The sequence below is a fragment of the Leuciscus leuciscus genome (genome assembly GCF_965113295.1).
Source record: "Leuciscus leuciscus genome assembly, chromosome: 3".
NCBI classification, from domain to species: Eukaryota; Metazoa; Chordata; class Actinopteri; order Cypriniformes; family Leuciscidae; genus Leuciscus; species Leuciscus leuciscus.
The window spans coordinates 21,752,833-21,777,120 of NC_138727.1; the positions used below are offsets into that span (position 1 = coordinate 21,752,833).

General features: G+C 40.0%; 1 protein-coding gene across 2 annotated transcripts in view; it reads left to right on the plus strand.

Annotated features, from left to right (window-relative positions):
• bnc2 (basonuclin zinc finger protein 2) overlaps positions 1-24,288 on the plus strand; it is a 266,661-nt gene that overhangs the window by 81,736 nt on the left and 160,637 nt on the right. The window contains exons 2-3 of one of the 2 annotated variants that reach the window (XM_082165632.1): positions 13,429-13,773; positions 14,629-14,874. In XM_082165632.1, the coding sequence (XP_082021758.1) occupies positions 14,773-14,874 (102 nt within the window). In that variant the 5' untranslated portion in view covers positions 13,429-13,773; positions 14,629-14,772. The remainder of the gene's footprint in view (positions 1-13,428; positions 13,774-14,628; positions 14,875-24,288) is intronic. The other variant, XM_082165631.1, reaches the window with a different exon arrangement.

Below are 24,288 nucleotides of genomic sequence, written 5' to 3' on the forward strand. Positions count from 1 at the left end.
GACTAAAACGTTATCTAAAGCAAAAAACCTTGATCAGTGAAGGAAAAATGGAAAAAAAGAAAAAAAGAAAATAAAGAGGTAGAGGTAGAAAAAAGAAAATAAAGAGGTAGAGGTAAAATAGCTCATCAACCTTTCTGGGGCGCCCTCTGAATTAACACCATAAAACTGTGGTGTGACCAGCCCTGGACTGAGCCTAATCAAAATCTAGAGGTTCTGTAAGTGAGAGTGAGTCTGGTCACGGCACGCCTGAGAAAGAGAGCGAGAAAGAGAGGAGTGAAAGACATGGAGTGGACAGGACCCTGGAGATACACTTCTCTCTCGTCTTGTCATGATGCAGCATGGTGGCTCTCTCTCAGTTGTCAGCTTTGTGGCCAGCCCTATTTACACATTTATACACACCTGCTTATTTATTTATTTACTGCCATGACAGAGAGCCACTCAACCGGCTACTCTACACACATACACACTCATCACAGCTTTTTAAAATGCCGGAGCAAAGCGAGAAGGTCTTACAGCGCTGTGGGATGAAAAAACAGGGTGGCGGGTGCATTCAAGAGGCTAACAGTTTTAATGGGTGGCAGGCAGGAGAAGAGTAAAGAGTGGCTGAATTATTCAGTCATGTCTCTGGTGAAAGGGACTGTGGTCTCTGCTGCAGCTCTACAATCCCGTTTCCAGAACATGAGAGAATAAGAAGACAAAGGGAGGGAGGGAAGGTACATATGGGCCAAAACTGTGTGTGCAAGACACTATAGTAACAAAATAGAAAATAAAAAATAAATAATTACGCACACATGTTGGGTTTTCATGTTTTATGGGGACTTTCCATAGACATAATGATTTTAAACTGTACATTTATTAAGGATCAAAGTTTACTTTATTGTCATTCAACACTGAAACAATAGAGCAAAATATAGATTTACAAAGGGAGAATATCCTGTTGTATTATGGAAAGATAGATATCTTCTTTCTTTCTTTCTTTCTTTCTTTCTTTCTTTCTTTCTTTCTTTCTTTCTTTCTTTCTTTCTTTCTTTCTTTCTTCTCAAGAAAACATAGCACCTCTACCTCATTTTCATATGTGATTCATTGCAGACTTTTGCTCATCAGTACTGTGCTGCATGCAGGCCCTTGTTTCCTGATTGTTAACATTCATGTTCTACGACAGCTTGCGCCATCAATAAATGTCCCCTGGCTAATAGGACACACATGTTTTTGCTTCCTCTCAGAGCTCGGGCAGTGGAATCAAATGACAGACAGCTTTATGGATCTTCCCTCATGAGGTCATTACATTGCAACATTATCAAAAGCATGTAGGGAGAATAATGTTGGATGTACTATGGACATTATGGTCTTTGAATCTTCCTTTCTTTCCATTTGTCTGACTGGGCCACACCATTCTTAGTGTTGAAAAACCCCTGTGAGCTCCATGAAGTGGACTGGTCCATGTGTCAAAGAGGAGTAATTGATGACAGGCGTGTGAGTGAGTAAACCTAATCAGGAGCTCCAGGGACATGCACCAGTGATTCTTATATGCAGAATAGGAAAGCTTCACAATTTGTGACTATCTCTTTCTGACGGTCTCTGGTTGCTTCTTTTTCTAAGTTTCAAGATCGGAGGCTGCTATTTGGATGTCTTGTCATGGTATGTTGAAGATGAATGAATGAATGAATGAATGAATGAATGAATGAATAATTATAATAATTTTTTATTATTTCTTAAGTGAGGGTACAAAGCCTGTACAATAGATCAGAACTAAGGCTTTATTTAGGATGTGGCTGTCACAGCTGTTAGATTTAAATCATTATCTTGTAAATAAATAAAATTAAGTCAAATGTGCATACTAAAAATGTTCTAATAAAAATGGTTTATTATGTAATCATTTACAATCGTTTTTGTCAAAATTTTCCATATAGCATATCTGTGGAAAACGTCTCAGGTTACGACTGTAACCTATGTTCCCTGAGAACAGGGGACGAGACACTGCGTCAGAACGCTATGGGAAACGCCTCCGTGTGAACCGGTGTCTGAAACACTTATCTAATCACAGCAATCCTATTGGCCGGCGACAGCCTATGACATCATCACTAGTGTAACTCGAAAATGTATAAGGGGAGCCTGGAGAACATGTCAACAACTTATCGTCTGAAGGGACTGTTCAGCAGGCATCCCAGAGGCATGGCGAAAAGACACAGTGTCTCGACCCCTGTTCTCAGGGAACATAGGTTACAGTCGTAACCTGAGACGTTCCCTTTCGAAAGGGAACTCTCACTGCGTCAGAACGCTATGGGGAACGATCTACCCATACTGCCATGCTGAGGAGAGTGCATGCCAAAATATGGCTGTGACAAAAAACTTTTAAAAAAACGTCAGTTTCACTGAAATGCCAAAAACACTCCCCCTTCGGGTCACATGCAGGTTGTCAGTGATAGTATTACCTACGGCCACTGCCCAAGCTATAAGCCTCAAAGAGGCCTCCGATACAATGCCAAGGCTGCTCAAAGGCTTTGCAACCAACAACTTCCGTGGAAGGGGTTCCTTTAAGGGAATATGGCCAGGGGGTCCAAAGGAGTCCCGTCCAGTCACTTTCTGAGGGGGACATGAAGCCAACCCCACATGCCACCAGGGAGGTTGACCTGGTCTAATTTAAGGACCAACCTGTCTGTTTCCTAAACAGAGTCTCTAACATATTTTGCCTCACTTGTGGAGGCATCCGATAGGGAGGACTGCAGATAGTGGCAGTGATCGCTCACAGACCGGATCATAGAGACGGGTATCCTGGAGAGTAGAACTCAGCATAGCGCTTTCTAACCCTTGAAAATGAGGGGATCAACTCTACCCAATCCTGGATCTACACAGTGATTCAAAGCCATGTGGAGACTGGGCACTCTGAAAGGGACCCTAATAGGGGAGAGCCTCCAGCTCTAGGGCTGATCTAACAGGGAGGCCTCGTGAGAGTCCGTAGACCTTCCGACCAGACTTAGGGAGCTAAGTGTTCATACAGAACGATCCTCAGATAGATTCTGGAACACTATACTCAAAACCTGATAAGTATTGACCAGGCTCTGTGCAAGGTTTTGCCTTTGCAATGCTAAGCATCCAACTCGTTGGGGATCTGCCTTCAAGGGGGCCTGTCAAGGCTTAACTACTTGATAGCGGGACTGTTAGCAGAGCTAGTCACAGAAGTCAGGTGCTCTCCCAGACATCTCTGTGGGCCTGGTTATATTTATTTCACATTACCAACAGGCAGTGTACTCAGCAAAAGTGCTATCGACCCTTTAAAGCAAGGTGGGGAAAAAAAGCGTCCGTGAAAGTCGAAGCTGTAGGCCTTACAGTAGGCCTCCTCGATAAACCGGTAGCGTAAGATGGAGTACAATCTTACGCTACCGGACTATCGAGGAGGCCTACTGTAAGGACTACAGCTTCGAATGTCACGGGCGTCAGCCCAGGCAGGTCTTCACTCTAAGGGAGAATACTCAACCATCCCAAGTGGGAGGGAGTAACTAATCTGTCTCTACCTGAGCCTGGGTGGTGAAGGGTGGTGTGATATACGAGCTATGGGTAGCAAAGTACTCTAAATAAAGACCCTAACAAGAGGAGTACTATCAGCATGACCCTGTATCAGGGTCGAGGCCTATTATCTTGTATTTTTCACAAGACAGATTTTACATTCTCTACTAAACCCAGGGAAATGGAGGCCACAATAAGCGGCCAATGACATTCAACCTTATGACTTGAATTATTTTATTCAAGGGGCTCAGCGGAATAAAAAAAAATAAAAAAATTATTTTAAGGCCTAGCTGGATAAACTAGCTACAATACTCAGCTCTAAAGGGCGGAGGCCTGAGCATACTGCTTCTTACTTTCTAGAGAGAAAAGGCCTGACAATGCCCATGAGATATCTGCATTGGGAGGCTTTTTGAAGATAGCCGGCTACCTATGCTTCTATCTACCCTGTAACACCACTAGCATTTTACACCTAGTGCAAAAGGCAGGCCTTGGCTAGACGACTCTTGTAGTAAGAGGAGGCCAGTACTAGGAACAACTAGATTTACAGGAATAAATTATTCTGATGGGCTCTCGCTCTAAGGGGCCTACACTCAGATAATGAGAGCCTCGAGGCGAGAATGCTTAGCAAACCGCCACCAATTTCCTAGTTACTAAGCCTAAGCCAGAAATCGAGGCGGCTCCGTGAGGGCCGACACACAAATATAAAGTGACTGAAGTTCAGAGCTATAATCTCAACGACTCTCTAAAGTGAGAGGAGAACTGCTGCTCTAGTATAAGGTGTCTATTAAGGTGGCCCGAAGAGGGCCAATGCTTGACTTTGTAGTTCTATCTGGAGCTTGACAGAGTGGTGTAGAATATCTCCCGATAGGGAGGAAGCCATCTCACACAAAAACTGTTTATTAGGTGCCCGGATGAACGGTGGCCTCACTAGAGAATTTTTCCATACAGCCAACCTGTTCACTACTACAGATTGGCACTACCCGTTATATAAGCCTGACGACTCTAACATAAGAGGAGACCTATGGGAAGGGTATGCATAGCCTACCTAAATATGGGAACTTCAGGGCCCTAATTTCACCATGCTATGAAAACCATATTTAACACCCCCTTAATACTTCCTAACTGGCCTATTATTCAACCTTACTAAAAACTCATGTAAAAGGAGAAGACCTACAGAGCTCAACCTGCTGCCCATAGAGCGATGGCCTAAACAACATTCACAAAATGGAGGCCTATCTCCATAAGAGCACAAAAAGAGCACACTTACTTCCAGGGCCGGAGCATTTAGTGTCGATGCCTCTCCAGCCGTGAGATTGCATAGCTCGCTGATGGCGATGAGTGCGCGCTGAACTCATCTCATTGTGTAGATCCGGCAGGAATGGAAGGCTCACGAGAGCTGGAAAGTCAGTCATGAGCGTTCTCTTCCCTCACGCGCTCCAACGACAGCAGAAGCCTTGTTGAAGCGCGTTCCATAACACTCAACAGCTTAACATACGCGGTGCAGTGTACGCGGTGCAGGGCTGTGAGGTTGTATGGGTTGTATATCCTCTTCACCCTCATCAGCCATCTCCTGCTCTCTTGGGCTGGTTGTTTTTATACACAGCAGAGCACTCGCTGCTGGATCAGAGGATGTTAGTGACAACACATCCTCATCCTGCAGCTCACTCTTGCGAGTCTCTGAAGGGCGTGAGAGATTAACAACTCTCTCAACCTCCTCAGCGAGCTCCCTCTGAAGAACCTCATGATTCCAGTCTCTGCACTGCCTCAGCGTGAGTGGGACCTGAATCGCCTGGTACGGATGTCTGTCTCTCTTCCCTCGGGAAGAGAGCAGACGAGAGTGGAGTTTTCTCAAGGGAAAAAAACTCACAGTATCTGTCAGATCCCTCAGGAACTGATTGTGCATGCTCTGAGCCCAAAGAATAAACACACAAGTTGTGTGTCATCAAGTATCAATATTTTAGACTTTCTGATGCGTTTTTCACAAGCCATGATTACCTTTTTGAAGTTTTCAGGTTGAAGTGTACAAACAAAACAGTCCATGAAGACGAAAAAGCTGTTGACATGTTCTCCAGGCTCCCCTTATATACTTCCGGGTCGCATTAGTGATGATGTCATAGGCTACCGCCGGCCAAAAGGGTTGCCGTGATTAGATAAGCGTTTCAGACACTGGTTCACACGGAGGCGTTCCCCATAGCGTCCTGACGCAGTGCGAGTTCCCTTTCGAATTGGAACAGTAGTGACCCTAAGACAGAAACTTGAGGGACAAATTGTCTAATGTTTGACGTATGATTGGTTCTGGGTGGGGCAATGGCCATACTTAAAATAGAATCCAATCAAGTCATTTCCTTAGAAATATAAGTGGTGCTTGCTCATGATATGGTAGGTGTTACCTTCACTTATTGATAGTTGGAGGGTTTTCTCATCTCTCTTATTGAATAAACTGTAATTTATGACCTGATTGTATTTTGGGAATTTTAAACTGTTTATTGTGTTTGATCAAGGATTTTTTTTTATTTTTTTTTATCGATTACATTTCTTTCTTTTTTTAAACTGTTTAACTGTTTATTGTGTTTGATCAATTAAGTTTTTTTTTTTTATCGATTACATTTCTTTTTTTTTGTTTAGAACAATCTGCTTGATGGCAGAGGCAGGCTAAATACACATTAATTGTGCAGATATTAACATAAATAAATACATAATCTCTGTAATACATAATACATTACATACATAGTCTCCAATGCCATCTCTCTCATGTTCGTCCATCCTTGGGATGTGGCTGTTCTTCTTCGCGTGATTTTTTCCCCCCCAAACTACTTCAGCGGAGCCTACTTCAGTCGAGACTGAGAGAGCTACATGGCGCTACATGGAAAAACATGCACCAAACAAGCCACTTTGAAATGTTGCTGTTTTCATGAATACAAAAGTTGGGTGACCCTCCCCCTAGACTAAAAAAAGTTGGATGACCCTCCCCTCAACAAAGAATAAAAAGACATGACCCTCCCCTATTTTCCTCTTGTGGTCTATTCTATAACTACCGAACGGTCCCTAATAGCAATCCGCCATGGAACAAGCGCGCCTGCTTTTAAAGGGAATGTGAGATGACACTCTGATTGGTTTATTTCACGTTACGCCCAAACCACACCTATGAGTAATGTAGCTACTTCAGACCAACCCATTTTAGATTTGCATCGGGCGCAAGAGTTACTTGCGTTTCACTTTTGATAGTTTAAGATCATTAAAGGGTCCCTGGTGTTTTGGTGGAATACCCAAAGATATGAGTGTTGCCTCCACTGCCAGTGACAACTTCAACAAAGGAAAATAAAAAGGTTATATTATTTAGTATAGGCTGAATTTAGAATAGAATAATATGCTTACTATTTCTACCATATATTTTATTACATAAATAGTAAAAGTAGAGTGCTATCGTGCTATTTAAAATTCACACTGTTTTTTATTGGCTTTTATGAAGCTGAAATGTACTGACAGTGCAATGAACTAAAATAACAAAGCTGTACACAATCAAACACAATGAGCTGAAATGGAACAGGTATGCATGTTGTCAAGAAGACACGTGGATCAGTGATGTGGTGAGCTGCATGAAGTCGAACAAGCCTAATAAGATTGCCAGAAGGCATTGTATTGCAAAAATCCCACACCTCTTGGTTTGCAATTCAATTGATTACATATTATAAGACAAATATATTATAAATTACAATATGCTTTTTTTTTTGTCTCTCTATAGGCCTACATACAAAACCCAAAGGAATGATTAGAGAAAACTAAACAAGCTGCATTGAATTGCCAAAAGAATATAACTCAAAAGACCACCTACTAATTAAGGCAGTCCTTAACTATTCTATTCTATTTTGAATTCTGGTCTTGGCCTAATTTCAGTTTTCTTAGCTGTGACATTGGGGATCAGCAGTATAGACAGGTTTACAAACTAGATGATGCTCTGCAAGTTGGTTGAGTCTGGAGAGGCTAAGCCGAGAGGAGGTCAGGGGGAAAGAAACAGAGAAAAAAATTGACAGAAAGAGACACAAGTGGACACAAGAAAACCCCTCCTTTTTAACACTGATAGAGTTCAAGCATCGCTCTTCACCTCAGTAAGCAGAGGTGATGTGAGACAACCACTGATGCTCTTCCCAAAAGCATCATTAGCCAACTATGGTCGCAAGTTCCATTGTTACTTACGTAGTTCAAAGATTTGGCGTTTCCCGAAACCATAGTTCCAACAAACATTTGAAAACAGCATCGCAAAGTTACGTGGTTGGCACTACAGCTCTCAAGCTGTGGTTAGAAGCATGTTTTTTTTTTGATAAATGTCATGTGGACTTAATAGATCATTCTCTTGGGCACAATAAGCAACCATTCAGCAACCATTCAGTTCATTCTATATATTTATTTCTATTTAAATATACATCCATTTTAATCTATATATTTTAGCATGTCAACAATCAGCTGCATTTTTAAAGAGTGTGCATGTGCATAAAATGTATTTATGATACAGTATGATGTATGTGGGAACCCGTGATGAATCAAGCATCCAATAAAGCTAAATGACATGGAACAAAAACAGTGAAGTAGTCAGTAGGTGGCATGTTTGTTGCAGCGGCATCTCAGAGATCTCGAATAGATTAATTAACAGAAGTTATTACTCCTCAACCTGCTTGACGTCATTAACGACAGTCCTATATTGTTGAACCAATGTGGTTCAAATGACAGAGTTGTGACCATGTAGCCTATGTTACTGCGGTTTCGGGAACAGTCGTGAGTTGGTTAGTTTTTTTCCCAAAATACATAATACAATGGAGGTTAATCAGCGAGTTACATCATAATACGGGAAACACATCCCAGGCAGTAACGGCTCCTGACCGTAAATTTAGGTCAGATTCTGGGTCTTAGCACTAGTTTATGATAAACATTTTTTGTAAGCTTTATATTCTAATCGCTGACCACATGCATAACACTTTTGGAAGAGGTTGTGTTATTTAGCCTGAGGGTGGTGCTCTAATGTTGATTGACAGCCTTTAAGTACACATGACACACGCATAGAATTGCCTTAATGTAGCACTTATTGCCTCTGAATGTTGTTTTAAAATATTACAAGTTGTGGAGGAATTCCAATAAAGTAATTTATATTCTCAGAACAACATAAACAAACAGAACAGTACTATGTTTAGGCTATTAACATCAACAAGCTATTAAACTAAAGGATTGATACTTTCATTCATTTTATACGCTAGTCTACGTAGGAAGAACAGACATGCCAATTAGTTACTGACTTGTTGCAGACTAATATACAGATAGCTGAAGTGGATTGATATCAGGCTTGTTCAACTTCATTCAACACTGCACAGACCGATCGGCGGCTGACTTGAAGCAGTGCATGCTGGTTAGAAATTGTGTCCGACTTGAGACAGCACCGACGCCACGTGACTGTGACGTATGTCATCAAAGTACTGCGAGAGCGATTCAAGAGCAACCGGCTGATTCATTCTGCGCTGCCTCTCCAGAGCGGCTGCACGAGCTCTGATGACGACACAACTGTTCCACGATTGGCCGAATCCACCGCATGCCAACGACCATGTATGTTTCATGTTTATTCGAACACCTTCAGTTCCACTAATGTTCACAAATCTGTTTTTATATAACAGTAACATCTCTTTTCATGTAGTCATCTTTCATGTTTTCATCTTATATAGAGGTCTATGTTTTGGATGAATATTTTGGTGGGGCTCTGCCCCACCTGCCCATACAGACGAGCCGCGGCTGATCCCAGGGATGCGTTTCTCAAAGGCATCGTGAGCTAAGTCGGAGGCAATGGTTCTACGATCTACTTAAGCTTACAATGCTTTTGGGAAATGCAGCCCAGGGCAACTGTAATGCTGCTGATTGTGTGATGTGTGGCAATGGGTAATACAGTCACATCAATTGGCAGTTCCTATGTACCATGAGTAGAAGTGAGGCAGGTTGAAGTTTATTTTCTATTTAACTATTTAAAACTGTAACATCCACATGCTCTATGAGTGATTATTTTTTTAAGTAGGCCAACATGAGAATGTCTTTGTTTTCATTCTCACTTAGTCCATTGCTATTGCTGGTCGCAATGGTATACGTGGAATACTGAGTGATTGCACAATCGATGGCATTTGGATCACGTGTGGCTCTTGAGTTCAGGGGACATTCACTTTTTTCTCTCGTTCTCTACACAAGTGAAAGGTTGTTTATTCATGGTGTCATATGATGTCTTGTGGCCCTTTTGCGTCTTCCAGCAGAACAGAACAGTGACAGTTCTATCTGGCTGCTATCTGATCGAGACACTGTCTTCAAGTCACATGAAGAGTGCACTAATATCCCACTCGTTCATTCACTTGTGTGTACAGTATGTGTCTGTACGACAGGATGGCCACTAATCTCCATCCTCCTTATCTCCTCGCAGACATTGTTTATTTAACAGATTTACCTCACCTTTTTAGATGAGCTGGACACTTTTCCACTGTGGATTAAATGTGAGATGTGAAAATGGCACTATGGCAATTGTTTTAAAAGTGAACCCTAATTTTACTAGGGGCTCAGAGAGGCGAGGACTTTCCAAAGCGTAGAGAAAACCTTATCTCAGCCATTAAGTGGGCATCATTGTGCAGGGGAGAGATTAGAATCAATCAATTCCGATGCACACTCACTTCCTGTGAACAGGTTACTCCTCATTCTCTAAAGAACCTGTCTTGATCTACCTACCTTTTTTATTTTTTATTTTTCATTTTTTATTCTTAGTCTTTCCTGGAAGACAATACAGAATGCAAGACTGTATTTTGTAAGACAAAAAAAAAAAAAACTGTATTCGCTGAACATCAAATGGATTATTATTAGGTACAGTAACTAACACAGATTGCGTCAATATCAATTTTAATTAATTTATATTTATCTGACATTGCACACCTAAAAACAGAGAATGCAAGAAAGAAATCTAAAATCAGATGAATTCAAATTAAATAATTTTCATAAATCATAATACAGCACCATACAAATCATTACATTTACATTTATGCATTTGACAGTTGCATTTTTACTAAAGTGACTTAGTAAAATTCAAGATTCAAGCTATGCATTTTATCAGTTCATGGATTCCCTGGGGATCAAACCTATGACCTTGATTTTGCTAGTACCATCCTCTACAGGAACAAAAATCATCATGTCACCTCATGAATAATTAATTAGGGTTTACTTTGCCAGTCACTTGTCAGATAACGATTTTCTCTCTCTCTGTTGTTTACCAGCTTTCCCTCAGCGCAGGCAAAGTTTATTATCAATGTCAAGTCATTTGCAAAAATACATTATGTCCACTTTTCACCACTTCTTAGTTCCTTAAAAACCATATGGAGGACCCTTGAGAAATAAAGACACCTTTTATGACATCTGCAAAAATGTCACAGACCCCAACACAAAAACTGACATGGGTCGCTAAGGAAAAGTCAATGCCCTCTGTGCTGCCGCAGTGCCACAGCCCCAGGACTCCCAGCATGCTCTCTTCTCTTTTACTCTAATGAGTTGCAACACAGATAATGTGGCTGATGATCTTTCATTGATTTGGCTATCACTTGCTTGTCTGGTAATTGATCCGTAGCTGAGCCTCTAGTTAATTATATCAGCTTCGACATGGCCCTAGTCTTGGGGGAATTTGAAGTCTTGCAGAATAATAGTTTTAATAAAGGAGTCCATTACGGTGGCTCTCTGCTTTACTTGACTACCACTGCTGCTGCTGCCACTGACAGGATCTGAGCTCACCCTTACCCCCGAGTGAGAGAATGAGGACGGGACAAACTGAAAGAAAAGGACAACAAGCAAAAAGGGAAAGGGATATTGTCAGAGTCCTCTCAAACCTCTCACAAATAACAACTGTTAATAGGGAGGTCAGAAGCTGATCTGCCAGCTTGACTTGAAACACTCGGTTGCACTTGGAAAATCAAGAGACCAGCACATTCAAGAGAGAAAGAAAACTGAAGAGGGGAAAAGAATTTGAGATGGGAGATGTGACCATAGAGACTAAATAAAGAAACAATTTCCTTGGAATTTAGAGTTATTGAATATATAAATGGTAGAATTATTATAAAAAAAAATTTAACATGTTTTTAAAAGGCATTCTTACTACACATTAATGCCTGTGTTGTTTTCAGAAACAACAATTCATGGCAATTTAGAACTAAGCAAGAAAATGTCTATGAGAACAGATGAAATGGAGGGGACAAGTGTGTGACAATGGGCTCTAAGCATCTCTCATTAGTGTCCATTTGCTTGTAAAGATGTACGGTCTTTACGTCTTTGGTTACTGTGGAGGCACTCTTTGCTTGAGAGAGAGAGAAAGAGAGAGAAGGTGAGGAAAAGAAACAAAACAGCATATTAAGTTCTCATTGCAGCTGCCACCATTCCTCTTGCCTTTTTTATTCAATCTAAAAGAAGAAGAAGAAGACGACACAATTTGATCAGACAAAATGCTGTGCAGATTACTCAGGTAAAGGTTAGCCAGAGCTGTCATTAGTGCTGTACAGAGGCTTTTAACGGACAGTAACAGCTGTCTCCTTTAAATTGCCACAAAATTTCAAGTGGCTTTCTACATACGAGAAGCCATTTAATGTAGCGAAAGGGAGAAAAGTTAATTCCCTTTCTTTCTGTCTCATAGAAGGGAGATCACGGTGACATCTTCTTCAGACATACTCGCATTGTCAAAGACTATAATTTGAACAGCTGACGTCAGGAGAAGTGCTGGAAGAAAAAAAGTATGAGGGGAAAAACACACAATAATAACAAAAAATAGCTTCATTACACAACACATTTCTCATATAAAATGTTTTGGCATGTACAATGAGGAAGAGATGCCGCCACTTATTGTAAGTGCATATGTTAGGGCTTTCTTTCTCTTCCCCACCTTTGTGAGACTGTCTGCTGCGGGGACCAATTTGGCAAAAATGGAGCCTCTTCCTCATTTTTTTCTTAATTAAAATCTGAAAGCATCCACTCGAGGTTTCCCTGCATGTGTGTGTGTGTGTGTGTGTGTGTTTGTGAGTGGGAGAGTATGTATGATTATGTGCTCTGCCGCACTACTCCACAAGACGGTGTGTGTGTGCGCGCATTCACAGGGGGAGTTTTTTTTTGTGTGTGTGTGGGGGGGGCGTGGAATGATTGCATAGAACCATTAGCTAGAGCTGTTTAATACGAGGGGAGAAAAAAAAAACAGACAAAGGAATCAGACTTTGTAATAAAAATTAAATGGTTGTGTGACCACCTTAAAATACCTGGCTCTAGTGTGGTTTTAGTGACACATTCTGCTTTAAATCCAGCCGGTGTGAAAGTAGACGTGGAGACACAATACATAAGTGATGCAATATAAATACTTATTAATACATTTATTTATTTTTTAAATGCTTTTTAAAAAAGTGATGTTTTACACATTGTTTGTTTACTGGCTGTCAAGAATAAAAACGAAATAAAGAAAAATAAAATAAAGGGCAATTGGAAGGCTGAGAAATGTCTTTTCGTTTAGCATTGAGGTTATTATAGAAGTTGGAGCTTGTCCAATTGTATTGACAAATGCATTATTTGCTTGGAATAGTTGTGTGGATGGGCCAGTTTTGTGTGTGTGTGTGTGTGTGTGTGTGTGTGTGTGTGTGTGTGTGTGTGTGTGTGTGTGTGTGTGTGTGTGTGTGTGTGTGTGTGTGTGTGTGTGTGTGTGTGTGTGTGTGTGTGTGTGTGTGTGTGTGTGTGTGTGTGTGTGTGTGTGTGTGCGTGTGTGAGAGTGCATGTATTAGAGAGTGGCTCAATCCCACTGAGGTCTGGAGTGAAGAAGCATCAGGCATGGAGAGCTGGTAATAAGACAGGGACAACCCTTTCCCCTCCTGCTCTCTCTCTCTCTCTCTCTCCTCTCAGTGGGAAAGCAGATCAGTGAAGGAGAGAGAGAGCCGTGTCATTGAGTGCCAGCAAGAAGAGAGGAGCAGTTAACTCAGACGTGCTGCGGCCCGACACACACATGCTCTACCTCACAACAACACACATGTACTCACGGCTGCACGCACATGCACACTGACACAGCTCTAGCTGGAGTTAGTCTGGAAACTGAGGACAGGCATCTCTGAAGGCGAGAAGGGGGCCTGAAGAAAGAAAGACAGGGAAGGAGAAAGAGAAAGAGAGAGAGAGGAGGGGCTGCTTTGGAACTGACACACTCCAACACCTGATCTCCACACAGCTGGAAGGAAAACCACGCTGCACACGCTGGTGAGAAAGGGCACCTTTTGGGGAGAAGGGAGGGACGATTTGTCTTCGCCTCTTGGAAAAATAGTTTTAAAGTCATTTTGGTTTTCTTTTTGAATGAAACTTTTTAAGAGTACTATTTGCAGTGATAAAATAGTTGGTTTTGATTACAAGAGCATAGACCTGCAAGGAGTGAAAGTGTATTTTTAGTGCAAAATATAAGTGGTGTTTTTGTGCTTGTAGAGGTGTGCGAGGGGTTCAAAGGGCAGGTTACGGGTGACTGAGTTTGCTCTACGATTGATTTCTGTTTGGAATGTGTGTATGTGTATATGTCCGTGTATATGTCCGTGTATGTTTGGAGGACAGCCCATACACAGCTTGACTGACAAAAAAAAAAAAAAAAAAAAGTGTGTGTGTGGGGGGTTCAGACAAAAAAAAAAAACTACTCTCCTTCACCATCTCCTCCTCCATTTTTCTGCCATCCCCCTTTTTTTCTCTCCTTCCTTCACTTCACTTCAATTCACACCCCCATCCCTCTCTTCCTCCCTCCTTACTTCCGACACTCCGCTCATCCTGCCCTCTACCACCACATGCCCCAGAGGAAATATGCATTGTGCAGCCCTGCTCCTGAATTAACTCAACACACTCTTCCTGCTACTGGCAGGCAAGACCCTCCACTTTCACCCCTCTCTCAAGAAAAGATAGCAAAGAGAGAGAGAAAACGAAAAGAAAGAAAGAAAGAGAAAAAAGAGAGCAAGAATAGGACAGAACAGAAAAAAGAACAGAGCAGTCACCCTTTGCCTCTTTGAACCTCCACCTTCTCTTACTTTTCTCTCCGGCTCCCCGTCCACCCCCCTTCCCCCTCTTCTCTGCCGGCAGTCTGAGGAGACAGAGTTGGATGTGAGAGGCGGTGTGGTGTGGAGAGAACAAGATCGAGAGAGGGCACGCGAGTCCACGGCCAGAGCCAGCAGCAGGAGCAGCAGCAGCGGTGCAGGGGGAGGAGGAGGAGAAGGAGAAAGCTCCATGCAGTTCAGCACCAGACCGGCCAGCGCCGAGCCGGGCTTCATGGGGACATGGACACAGCAGAGCACTGACAGCAACCTCCTTTTCAGAATGTCCCAGCAGGTCAGTGGGATGCTGTCCCTCTCGCTCAGTGTGACACTGTGTCTGCTTCATCTCTGTGCAGCTGTTAAGTGTGTGTTTGAGCGTGAGCATGATTTTTATTAGATTTTTTTAGCGTATGAATGTGAATGTAAAAAATGTTTTGGTTGGTGTCAGAGATTTTAATGCTGGCTACTGTGTAAACTATGTTTTGCTTAACTTCTTTGAGTGGTTTAGTGGCTGATGCCCGTTGTCACAAATTGCAGCTTTCGTTTTAAAGTTTCTGAGCGTTGAAGAGAAATTAGTTTTATTAATTGCATTAGTGAATAATATGCGTTCGGTCAGTCTGGACTGGGAGGTTTTGTTTTGGTGACCCTTTGTAGATCAGGCTGTGGCACACATCTAATTGACTTCATCTGTTTGTTTCTGGAGTTCTTAACACCGTCAACTTGTAAAAGTACTTCCGATTTCCCTAGCTAGATATGTAATATCTACAGCTCTTTAACATTGTGTGTAGTTATTGTAAAGTTCCTGTGCTGAATGCTTTTATCAGGACAGAATGTTAAGGGAGGGGGATCGGGGTCTGTGGAGGGAGAGATGGTGAGCAGAACATTAATCATCAGGGCTGGTTTCTCTGTGCCATGCACACGCTGATACGATCGCAGGCCCCTGGACTCCCTTTGGCCAACAATGGGGGTCCATCCACATATTTTTCCAGATTCCTCACGAACTTTTTTTTTCTTTCATTTTTATACTCGATAAGCTCTCTTTATATGCAAAACTGAGATGCGTATCGGTTAAAATTGAACACCGTAAAAAAATATGAGTAATCAGTTTATTTGAAATTATATATTTATTTATGTTCGTTTAGTTTAAACTATGTATTTCTCTAACAAATTATATGTTATTTATTATTGAAAGGCTAATACATTTTGTCTGCGCGGTTCCAGTTGACTTAGAAATTTAGAATCTGAGTGAGAATAAAGATTTGAATGATACTATTCAGACGCGCGTTTAGCTGTTTGGCGCATCGGAGCTCCGGCGCAGGTGGATTCAGTCCTGCGCTTCAATCATTCACGAAAACACTATGAAGCATGGAAGGGTTCTTACTTATGGCAAGTTGAAGGACATTCTGAATGGACCTTACGCGTTTAATAACAATGTAAAATTCTCCAAATAAAGTGATTTGCATTCTTGTATTATGACGCGCCTTTGAACGTTTGTTATAGAAACGTGTTTAAACCGTTTATCCTTGACATAAAATATGAGTGACATAATTCAAATGCAGTTTGTTTGAATTCGACTCTAAATCACTCAATAATCGTTGGATATAATTATTTTATTAAGAGAGTGTCTTATGTAATGGACATTAGGCTAACGACAGTGTAATCTGGCTGCTATCAGTTATTTTGTCAGGACAACATTGTCTCAGCTCTTCAGATGCAATTGCGCTGCTTAAACAAATATCATAATGCAAATTATGTGCATCCGATCCTTTTTGAGTTATGAATCTCAAAGAAAGATTTTTAGAGAAATGTCAAAAAATAATATCATAATCCTGTTCATAATCAATAATAAAATATGATGCTGCTCTCACAGATGGCAAGAAACTAGTTTGACACTGATATTTTTTTTATGTTCTCTTTTCTTAAAATGCATTACGAATACGTTTTTTCCCCCTCAAATATGTATTTTTCCAAATGTGTATATTTTTTCTAAAGAGCGGCTGCAAGCCTTTTCGAGCGTGTAGTTTAACCTACATTTCTGCGTCCTAAATTAATTTCAGCTTTATCTGTAGGCTACTGTTAACAAGAAGATCACGACATCTTAATCACCAATTAAAATCCGATCCGTTATTTAAAAAAAATAAATAAAAAAAAATGTATTAAAGGTAAAGGTACACCTGTGCATTTCCACAAATGATACCGTTGACTACGTTCAATTGTCGATATTAATATCAAACTCACATAAACACATATTCTGGATCCTGGATCCCTGTGCTGGGGTTTATTTTATGCAGTAGCCTATATTTGTTAATGTGGGTTTGGTTATTAATGGGTTCTAATTGCTCAATCTTGACTAATCGGATGCACTACGAACGAGCACTTAAAGGTTCTTCATTTGATGTGATTCTTTTGACACGCGTTGCTGAAACAGGGCTGTGATCAGTTCACATCGCAAACCTTTTTCAGGTGCTGAATCTGATCTTTTCTCCCGCGGAAACTCTGAGAGGCTGTGGTGCAGGCGAACTTCATCACTCTCTCTGAGGCTTCTCAGCATCCTCTCATGTCTGAACCCTCTCATGTCTGAACCACTTGTTTCCCCCGTTATATATTCCACAAATGCCCCTTTTTTTTTTTTATTAATATAAATGTAACATTACTTTATATTGTAGGTGATTTTGCAGAAATACCTTCTAGAAGTTTTCGATTAAGCCTAAATAACGTAAAATAAAACTGCAACGGCAAATACATTATTGTTATTATTGATGTTCTATTCTTTATTATTATTATTATTAGTATTATTATTATTTTGAAAACGAATGACACTGAAAATTACAGATTTTCCGCAAAACGGTTAGCTGAAATCTCCAGTCTTGTTTGCACATTAATTTAATCGCCACACCAAAACGTAAAAAAAAAATCTTAAATAAGGAATTAAGGCATTTCTTTAATCTTAAATAAGGAATGTGGAATTTTGACATTTTTAGACCTTGACTGAAAGATGTAAAAACTAAAAATCTTCCGGTTGCGGGTGCGACACGACTGTTAAACAGAAACTTATAGTGAAAGTAATTAGAAACATATTAAAGGAAAAACAGCCTTTAAAAAAAGATGCCCGATTGTGTTCGATTCGTCCGATTATACAGTTGCTTTAATTTAATTTAGTAACTATTGTAAATGTTAAAGAACATTTATATTGTATGTTCTCATGTATTTTGAGATCACAGTTAGGAACAAATCCTACAATAATAATTTGTTGAATGCGGTTTGGGAGCTCTCTTATTTATTTATTTATTAAACATCTTCTCTAATGTAACAAATAAACAAATAAAAAAGACCCCTTTCAGACTTTGCAAATGAACGACATTTATTAAAAAAAATTTCAACAAAAAAAAATAAAAATAAATTCTAATATTTATTGATTTGAAGCTCAGTTCATTTTGCGATCTTCTGTACAGATGTGTTTGTTGTATATCCGTGCATCTTCTTTCTTTCTTTCTTTCTTTCTTTCTTTCTTTCTTTCTTTCTTTCTTTCTTTCTTTCTTTTTTTTTGGGGGGGGGGGGGGGGGGGGGGGATCAGGTGTATCTGTGCGTGTATGGACAGGAGCTTGTGTACATGTGATTATAGTGAAGTGTCTGTTTTCCTTTTTTCCCTCTCTGTGCTGCATGTGTGTGTGGGTGCGAGATGAAACGACTCTTGGCTGGCCTTGGTTGAGAGAAAGAGAAGGGTGGAGTGGAGAAGAGGAGAGGAGAGGAGAGTGAAAGAGGATATGTGGTTAGGGAGACACCCACCATCTTTTCTCGGCAGATAGAGCAGAGCCCAGGGCAGTGCCAACACGATCGGTGCAGCTAGTGCTGACTAAGATGGAGCAGTCACAGGAAGCGTGACTGTTTCAACCTTTGGTGACAGGAAGATGCCTGTCGCAGGGTCATTGTCAAAACCAAGGCAAGTTGAACATATACAATATGTTGGAAAATAAATAAATAAATAGGGAGTTTTATTGTGTAAAACAGCAACTAAAGAGGGGAGTTTAATTTCAAAGACCATCTTTGGAGTCAGCACACCGAGTTATTGCGCCACTGTACAGAAGAGAGGCTGCTGGTTCAGGGGTCTTTGTGCTGAACGGATCTGGCTCCTCTAACTACTGACCCTGTTAAGTAATGGACTCAGTTGAGGGGAGTAATCTCACCTGGCTCAGGGATGCTTTCTTTCCTAATTCCTCTCGCTTTCCCCGACAGACAGCCTCTTAATGTTTTCAAGGAGAAACTGGAATGTGGAGGAAGCAGAGAGGGTGGGGAGAGGATCAGAGAGAAAGTGATAAACTTTTTCTCTGTTTTTGTTGTAAAGCGAGAGTGCTTGCTGGCGTGTTTTACTCTGGAAGTCAAGAGTTACAAAAAGGTGCATGTAGAGGTGATCAGTAGATGAGAGAGAAAAGGCAGAGAGATGTTTGGCGACTGTATACGAGATTTCTGTACTCTTTGAGTGTGTGTGAATGTGTGTTTGTCATGTACACAAGCGATACATTATTGTGCTGCCTACACCTCTGCCTACATCCCTACTGTCAATGCGAGTTGATGGAACTATTATTTTTTCTTCCCTGGAAAAAAAAAAAGATATTCAGTATTTCTCATTCCATTTAAGTGATTACATAATTAGTGTATCAATATTCTACAGTTATGGCTTTTAATAAACGTTGTTTATAGCGGTTTCTGTGTTAAATTAGTTTTAATATTCATGATTTAATTCCCTAAATTTCACTGTTTACAAAGCAATGTTAGAATATTAAACTAAAATGCTCATGAGAAATATCACTACACTCTGCTATTGTTTTCGCAAAAAAAGATTTCTTAAATTTAGATATTTTACCAGCTTAAACTACAATTTCTAGATATTTTAAAATGTATTTATCCTCAAAATGCTGTTTATTTGTTTTATTTTTATTTTGTTAATCTTAAATATTTAAAAGCAAAAAGAGGAAGCGCAAGATGAAGAGAGAGAGCTAGTGAAAGTGTGGGACATAAGCGGGTTGTTTTTGGGGAAGGAGAAGTGGTCCCTCGTGAGTAGAGAAATTCACTCTTCTGTGATACTGGCTTGCAGCCAGTTTGGAGGCAGATTCATCAGCACTTCACAATGGGGACAAGCCCCCCCCTCCCCTCCCCAGTCCCACACTGAAAAGCACACAAATCGATCCAGTTAAGATTTTCATTCAGCCTCACTAAAGATTTGGTTGCTATCTTTCCTTTATTCTCTAGAGCAACGAGTGGATATGAGTAGGTGTTTGAGATCTGTGTGTTCCTTGGGCTATGATCAATAGCTGACACTGGGCACATCACTCACATGCTCGTGCAGTGCCTCTTCTCTGCTCTCTGTCTGTCCTCAGGGGCGACACGGCCACTCACATGTTCATTCTGGAATATATTTCTGGAGTGTCAGAAAACGGAGCAATACTGTCTCCAGCGTTGCACAGGAGAGGAGAGGTGATGTTGCGCTCTCTGTGGCGACACACAGATGGGGTCAATGCCATGGACATAGACACGATAAAAATATGAGACCATCTGCTCTGCTCTTATCAGGACGATGAGCGTTGAAAGGTAGTCATGCTTTCCCGTGGGTAAATGCAGATTAAATTGTTGACTTGGCTATAAGACACTTCAAAAACTATTGAATACTTGTATTACAAGAATTCATAATTATTTAAATAGTGACACATTTTGTTGCAGTGATTTCCTCTTTTACATAAGCAGAATTCATATGTGAGGTTGTGAATGTAAAACAACTTGTTAACCTCTTAACTGAGGAATTGTAATGAAGCAGACATCTATATATGCTTCATTTTATAAAGAAACAAGTTCACTTGGTTGTCTGTCTAATGTTATAGTGCACTATACAAATTGTTGACATGCAATTGTTCCCTTAAAGAGCTAGTCTTAAATAGTTAAACTGATTTAACCCATACACATATTTTTGTTGGTATAAATGTATGTATTTAGGTTGATTCTGTGGTATTAAATAATATCTTTGACCAATATAATTAACCAGTTAATTTAGATGTTACCATTTTGTTCGGTGTATTTTTGGTCCTTGTCAAGCTAGTCAATGCTCTGAAAAGTTTTTCTTTTTTTTAGACCCCATTTTTCTGAACTGAAGGGAAGTCCTGGTTAAAAGGGAAACTGCTGTTTCAATAGTCTTAGAGTCAGGATGTCACCACCCCCGGCGTGGCGGTAATGAGGGGACATTACCATCATTCTGCGTCTTGTTAGTTCCCCGAGCGCCTGACACAATCAGAATGCACCAGCTGCCCTTCAGACCTCAGAGATCTGAGAGAAAGAGAGAGAGGCCTCTCAGACCTCAGCTAGAGACAGAGAGATCTGATACGCGAGACCTGGGGGACAGTGTTCCCAGAGATGAGACAAGCACTACCTCCATGTAAAAATAAAATTAGCCTCTCAGAAATTTGCATAAACATTGTATGTATAAGAGAAAATAACACGTTACACAAAACTTGCAGTTATTTGTTGTGAATGTATGTAAATGTAAAATGTTGCTGTAGAGTTTTTATAGTATTTTTTATTTGTTTTATTTTTTTACACACCTATTCAATAGAACACATATAGACCCTTGGCAAAATTCTAAGAATGACGCAATTTGTTTTTTTCCATCAATTTTATCTTTTTATTTTATTTTTTACAATTAAGAATATGCATAAATGTTCATTAGTCTTAAGACTTGATCTCAGTTCCTAAATTATATAAGAGAGTGGAGAGGTATAACCTAGTTTAGGAGTTTAAAGATGGCTGCGTTATGAACACAGAGACCACACGCTTAAAAAAGAAAGAAAGAATATGTTGGAATTATATGATGACATAATCATTTATTTTCCTTTTTTTATGGATTGGGGGGATGTTCTGTACAGCAGTTATATTTTATTTTATGAATACATTAAAACTCATAAAAAGATTCTACAATTTTTTTTTAGTCGAACAATGATATAAAGACCTGTGTATGCAATTTACTACATAAATCAAAAATTGGAATCAGAGATTTAGCTTTATCTTGATTTTACTGCTCATACTGCATTTCTCAGTACTGAATAAGAAAAAACATCAGATCAACAGAGACAATATTCAGATTTCCTTCTAACCTTAGTACTGCTGCCGGTGCAGTCTGTGCCTGAAAGCCTTTGTCCCGGAATGCCGGTAAGAGGTTCCATTATGATTTGCTTTAACAAGAATCAGTTAGAATCACTGGAGTCAGTTATCAAGTCCTCTGAGACCTTCACTGGTGCAGAGTTATGCCACGTCCAATCCAGAAAACACCTGCCCTTCCGTAAAGGTCATTCAAATCAGACAGTCAGACCTCAAAGCCCGCTGAGTGTTTTCACTTTACCGCTGGGCTTCAACTTTAACTCTGGGACGCTGCAGTCAGTCTCACATTTCAACTTTACACCACCTGAGATCCTGAAAAATTATGCTCTTCAGGCTCTCACATGATTTTATTATCACTTTTAACACATTTAACAGGTGTGAGAACCTTGTGGTGATTTAAATCCAATCAAATGTCAGCACCCCTAGTGATTGATTATGTCGCAAATCCTGTCTGTACAGAAATTAACTCAGTGTGTTTAAATATATGTAAATCATTTTGGCAAATTTATGCAGAAATCCAGGTAAATTCAAAGGTTTCAAATAACCTCTGATATTATTAAGGCAAAATTTTATGAAAACTAAAATACGCAAACCTGTTACACAACTGTTTTGGGATAATGAACAACAAGTAAGGCTACAATATTTGGAAAAACTCTGCATATTGATGACACTGTAATGGGAACATGGGCCATGAAATGAGGGCATGACTTCTGTTTCTTTGCTTCCTGTTTTCTTTTTTTTCCCTTCTTCTTCTTCTTTGCTGGATTGTTGCCAATGCCACTGGCACATTCAGAGGCCGCTATTTTTAAGCTGTTAGTCTACCTCATCTTAAACAGCTAAGAGGGCAATTTCTACCATCAACAATACACAGACAAGAAAATCACACTCCCCTTTTGCAGGAAAGAGTCTCTCATTTTCAATTTTGCTGTGTGGTTTGACTGTGTCACCATAATTTCATCTAATGTTGTGGCTGATTTACCATTATTATTATTATTACTACTACCTTCCACCATTATTACTGTTATAGTTACATATGTCCGCAGATAATGACAGTAATTTCAGTTACTCACAGTGGTTTTCCTCATTAGTGACACTACACTGGTGTTGTTGAGCATGGGGAAGTAAAGCATTCAGTCCAAGTCATATAAAAATGGCAATACTGATGCAAAGAAGAAATGCTTTTCTAGCGGTTGGATTGACAATATTTTGTGTTCTGTGATTTGAGTTCCCAAAGACTAATGCCAGGTGTAAAATCTATTTATAAAAAATATAATTCTATTTAGTTTGAATACATTCCATGGATTGACAATGATCACATTTTTGAAGGAAATAAAACGTATATTTTTTATAAAACAAATATTTTAATTCAATGCAAGGAACTATTTTCATTTAATAATTAATTTGTTACTTTATAAAAATATTTGAAAATGAATAAAAAAAAATCACAAATTAGATTTTCAAGAAGTATAATCTATTTTTATTTACAATGCAAACACGGTCTGAGGCCAATGATTTATAGAAATGAGACAAAATGCCCCCCCCCCCCCCCCAACCACCATGTTCTGTATCAAAAGAGATTTACTGAGAAAGCATACCGTACATTTGTTTGATCTTTTGCTGCATGCATAAAATATTGCAAAAGTTATATTAACTGTGAAATGCTTTTGTTTTATCAGTGTTTTCTGCGTTTAACCCATAAATTATGACCAGCATTTGTACAAAAGGTTGACGTATGTGTGTGTGTGTGTGTGTGTGTGTGTGTGTGTGTGTGTGTGTGTGTGTGTGTGTGTGTGTGTGTGTGTGTGTGTGTGTGTGTGTGTGTGTGTGTGTGTGTGTGTGTGTGTGTGTGTGTGTGTGTGTGTGATTATGTATATGAGGGCTGGTGCTGTCATCAACCACAACTGCAATCAACCGGAGGCGTATTTTATATCAAAATCTTGTGTGCGAGTATGTGTTGTAGCTCTAGGCTTGAGGGAAAATGTTTTTTCTTTTTTTTTTGCTTTGCTTGGAACTGATGCTGCTCAGATTGTGGAAACACACAGGCTTGGACGTTCATGAGGCATATCTCAGGATCACTCCACTCCGCACACATGCTGTGTGTTAGAAAGTCTACAAATAGGTTTTTCCCACATACTTCTCTCATGTATGCCGAAATTGTTTATTAGAAATTACATGATTTTATGATCATTTTAAAAATCACCCAAACCAGGGATGACATTTTTTATTTATTTTTTGGTCATTGAGGATTATAAGGGTTCCATTTTATTATGAATTCACAAGACCACTTTTTTGTTTTTTGTTTTTTGAGCATATACAAGTGTGCATGTTATATAATCAAATACCATAAAATGCACTAAATGTCACAGTGCATGTTCCCAGATGTGATTTACGGTGGGTTTATTGTCATATATTGAGCGGTACTGCTCTTCCTTCTCTCCAATCCATGGTGTCAATTAAAGCTCAAACAAACTCATTTGCTCTTGTGATAGACTCCAAATGAAGTGGCCAGTGTATCTAGGCAACCAAAGGGGTCAGAGTTCCCTGTCCTTATCATGAGCTGCTGATTGTA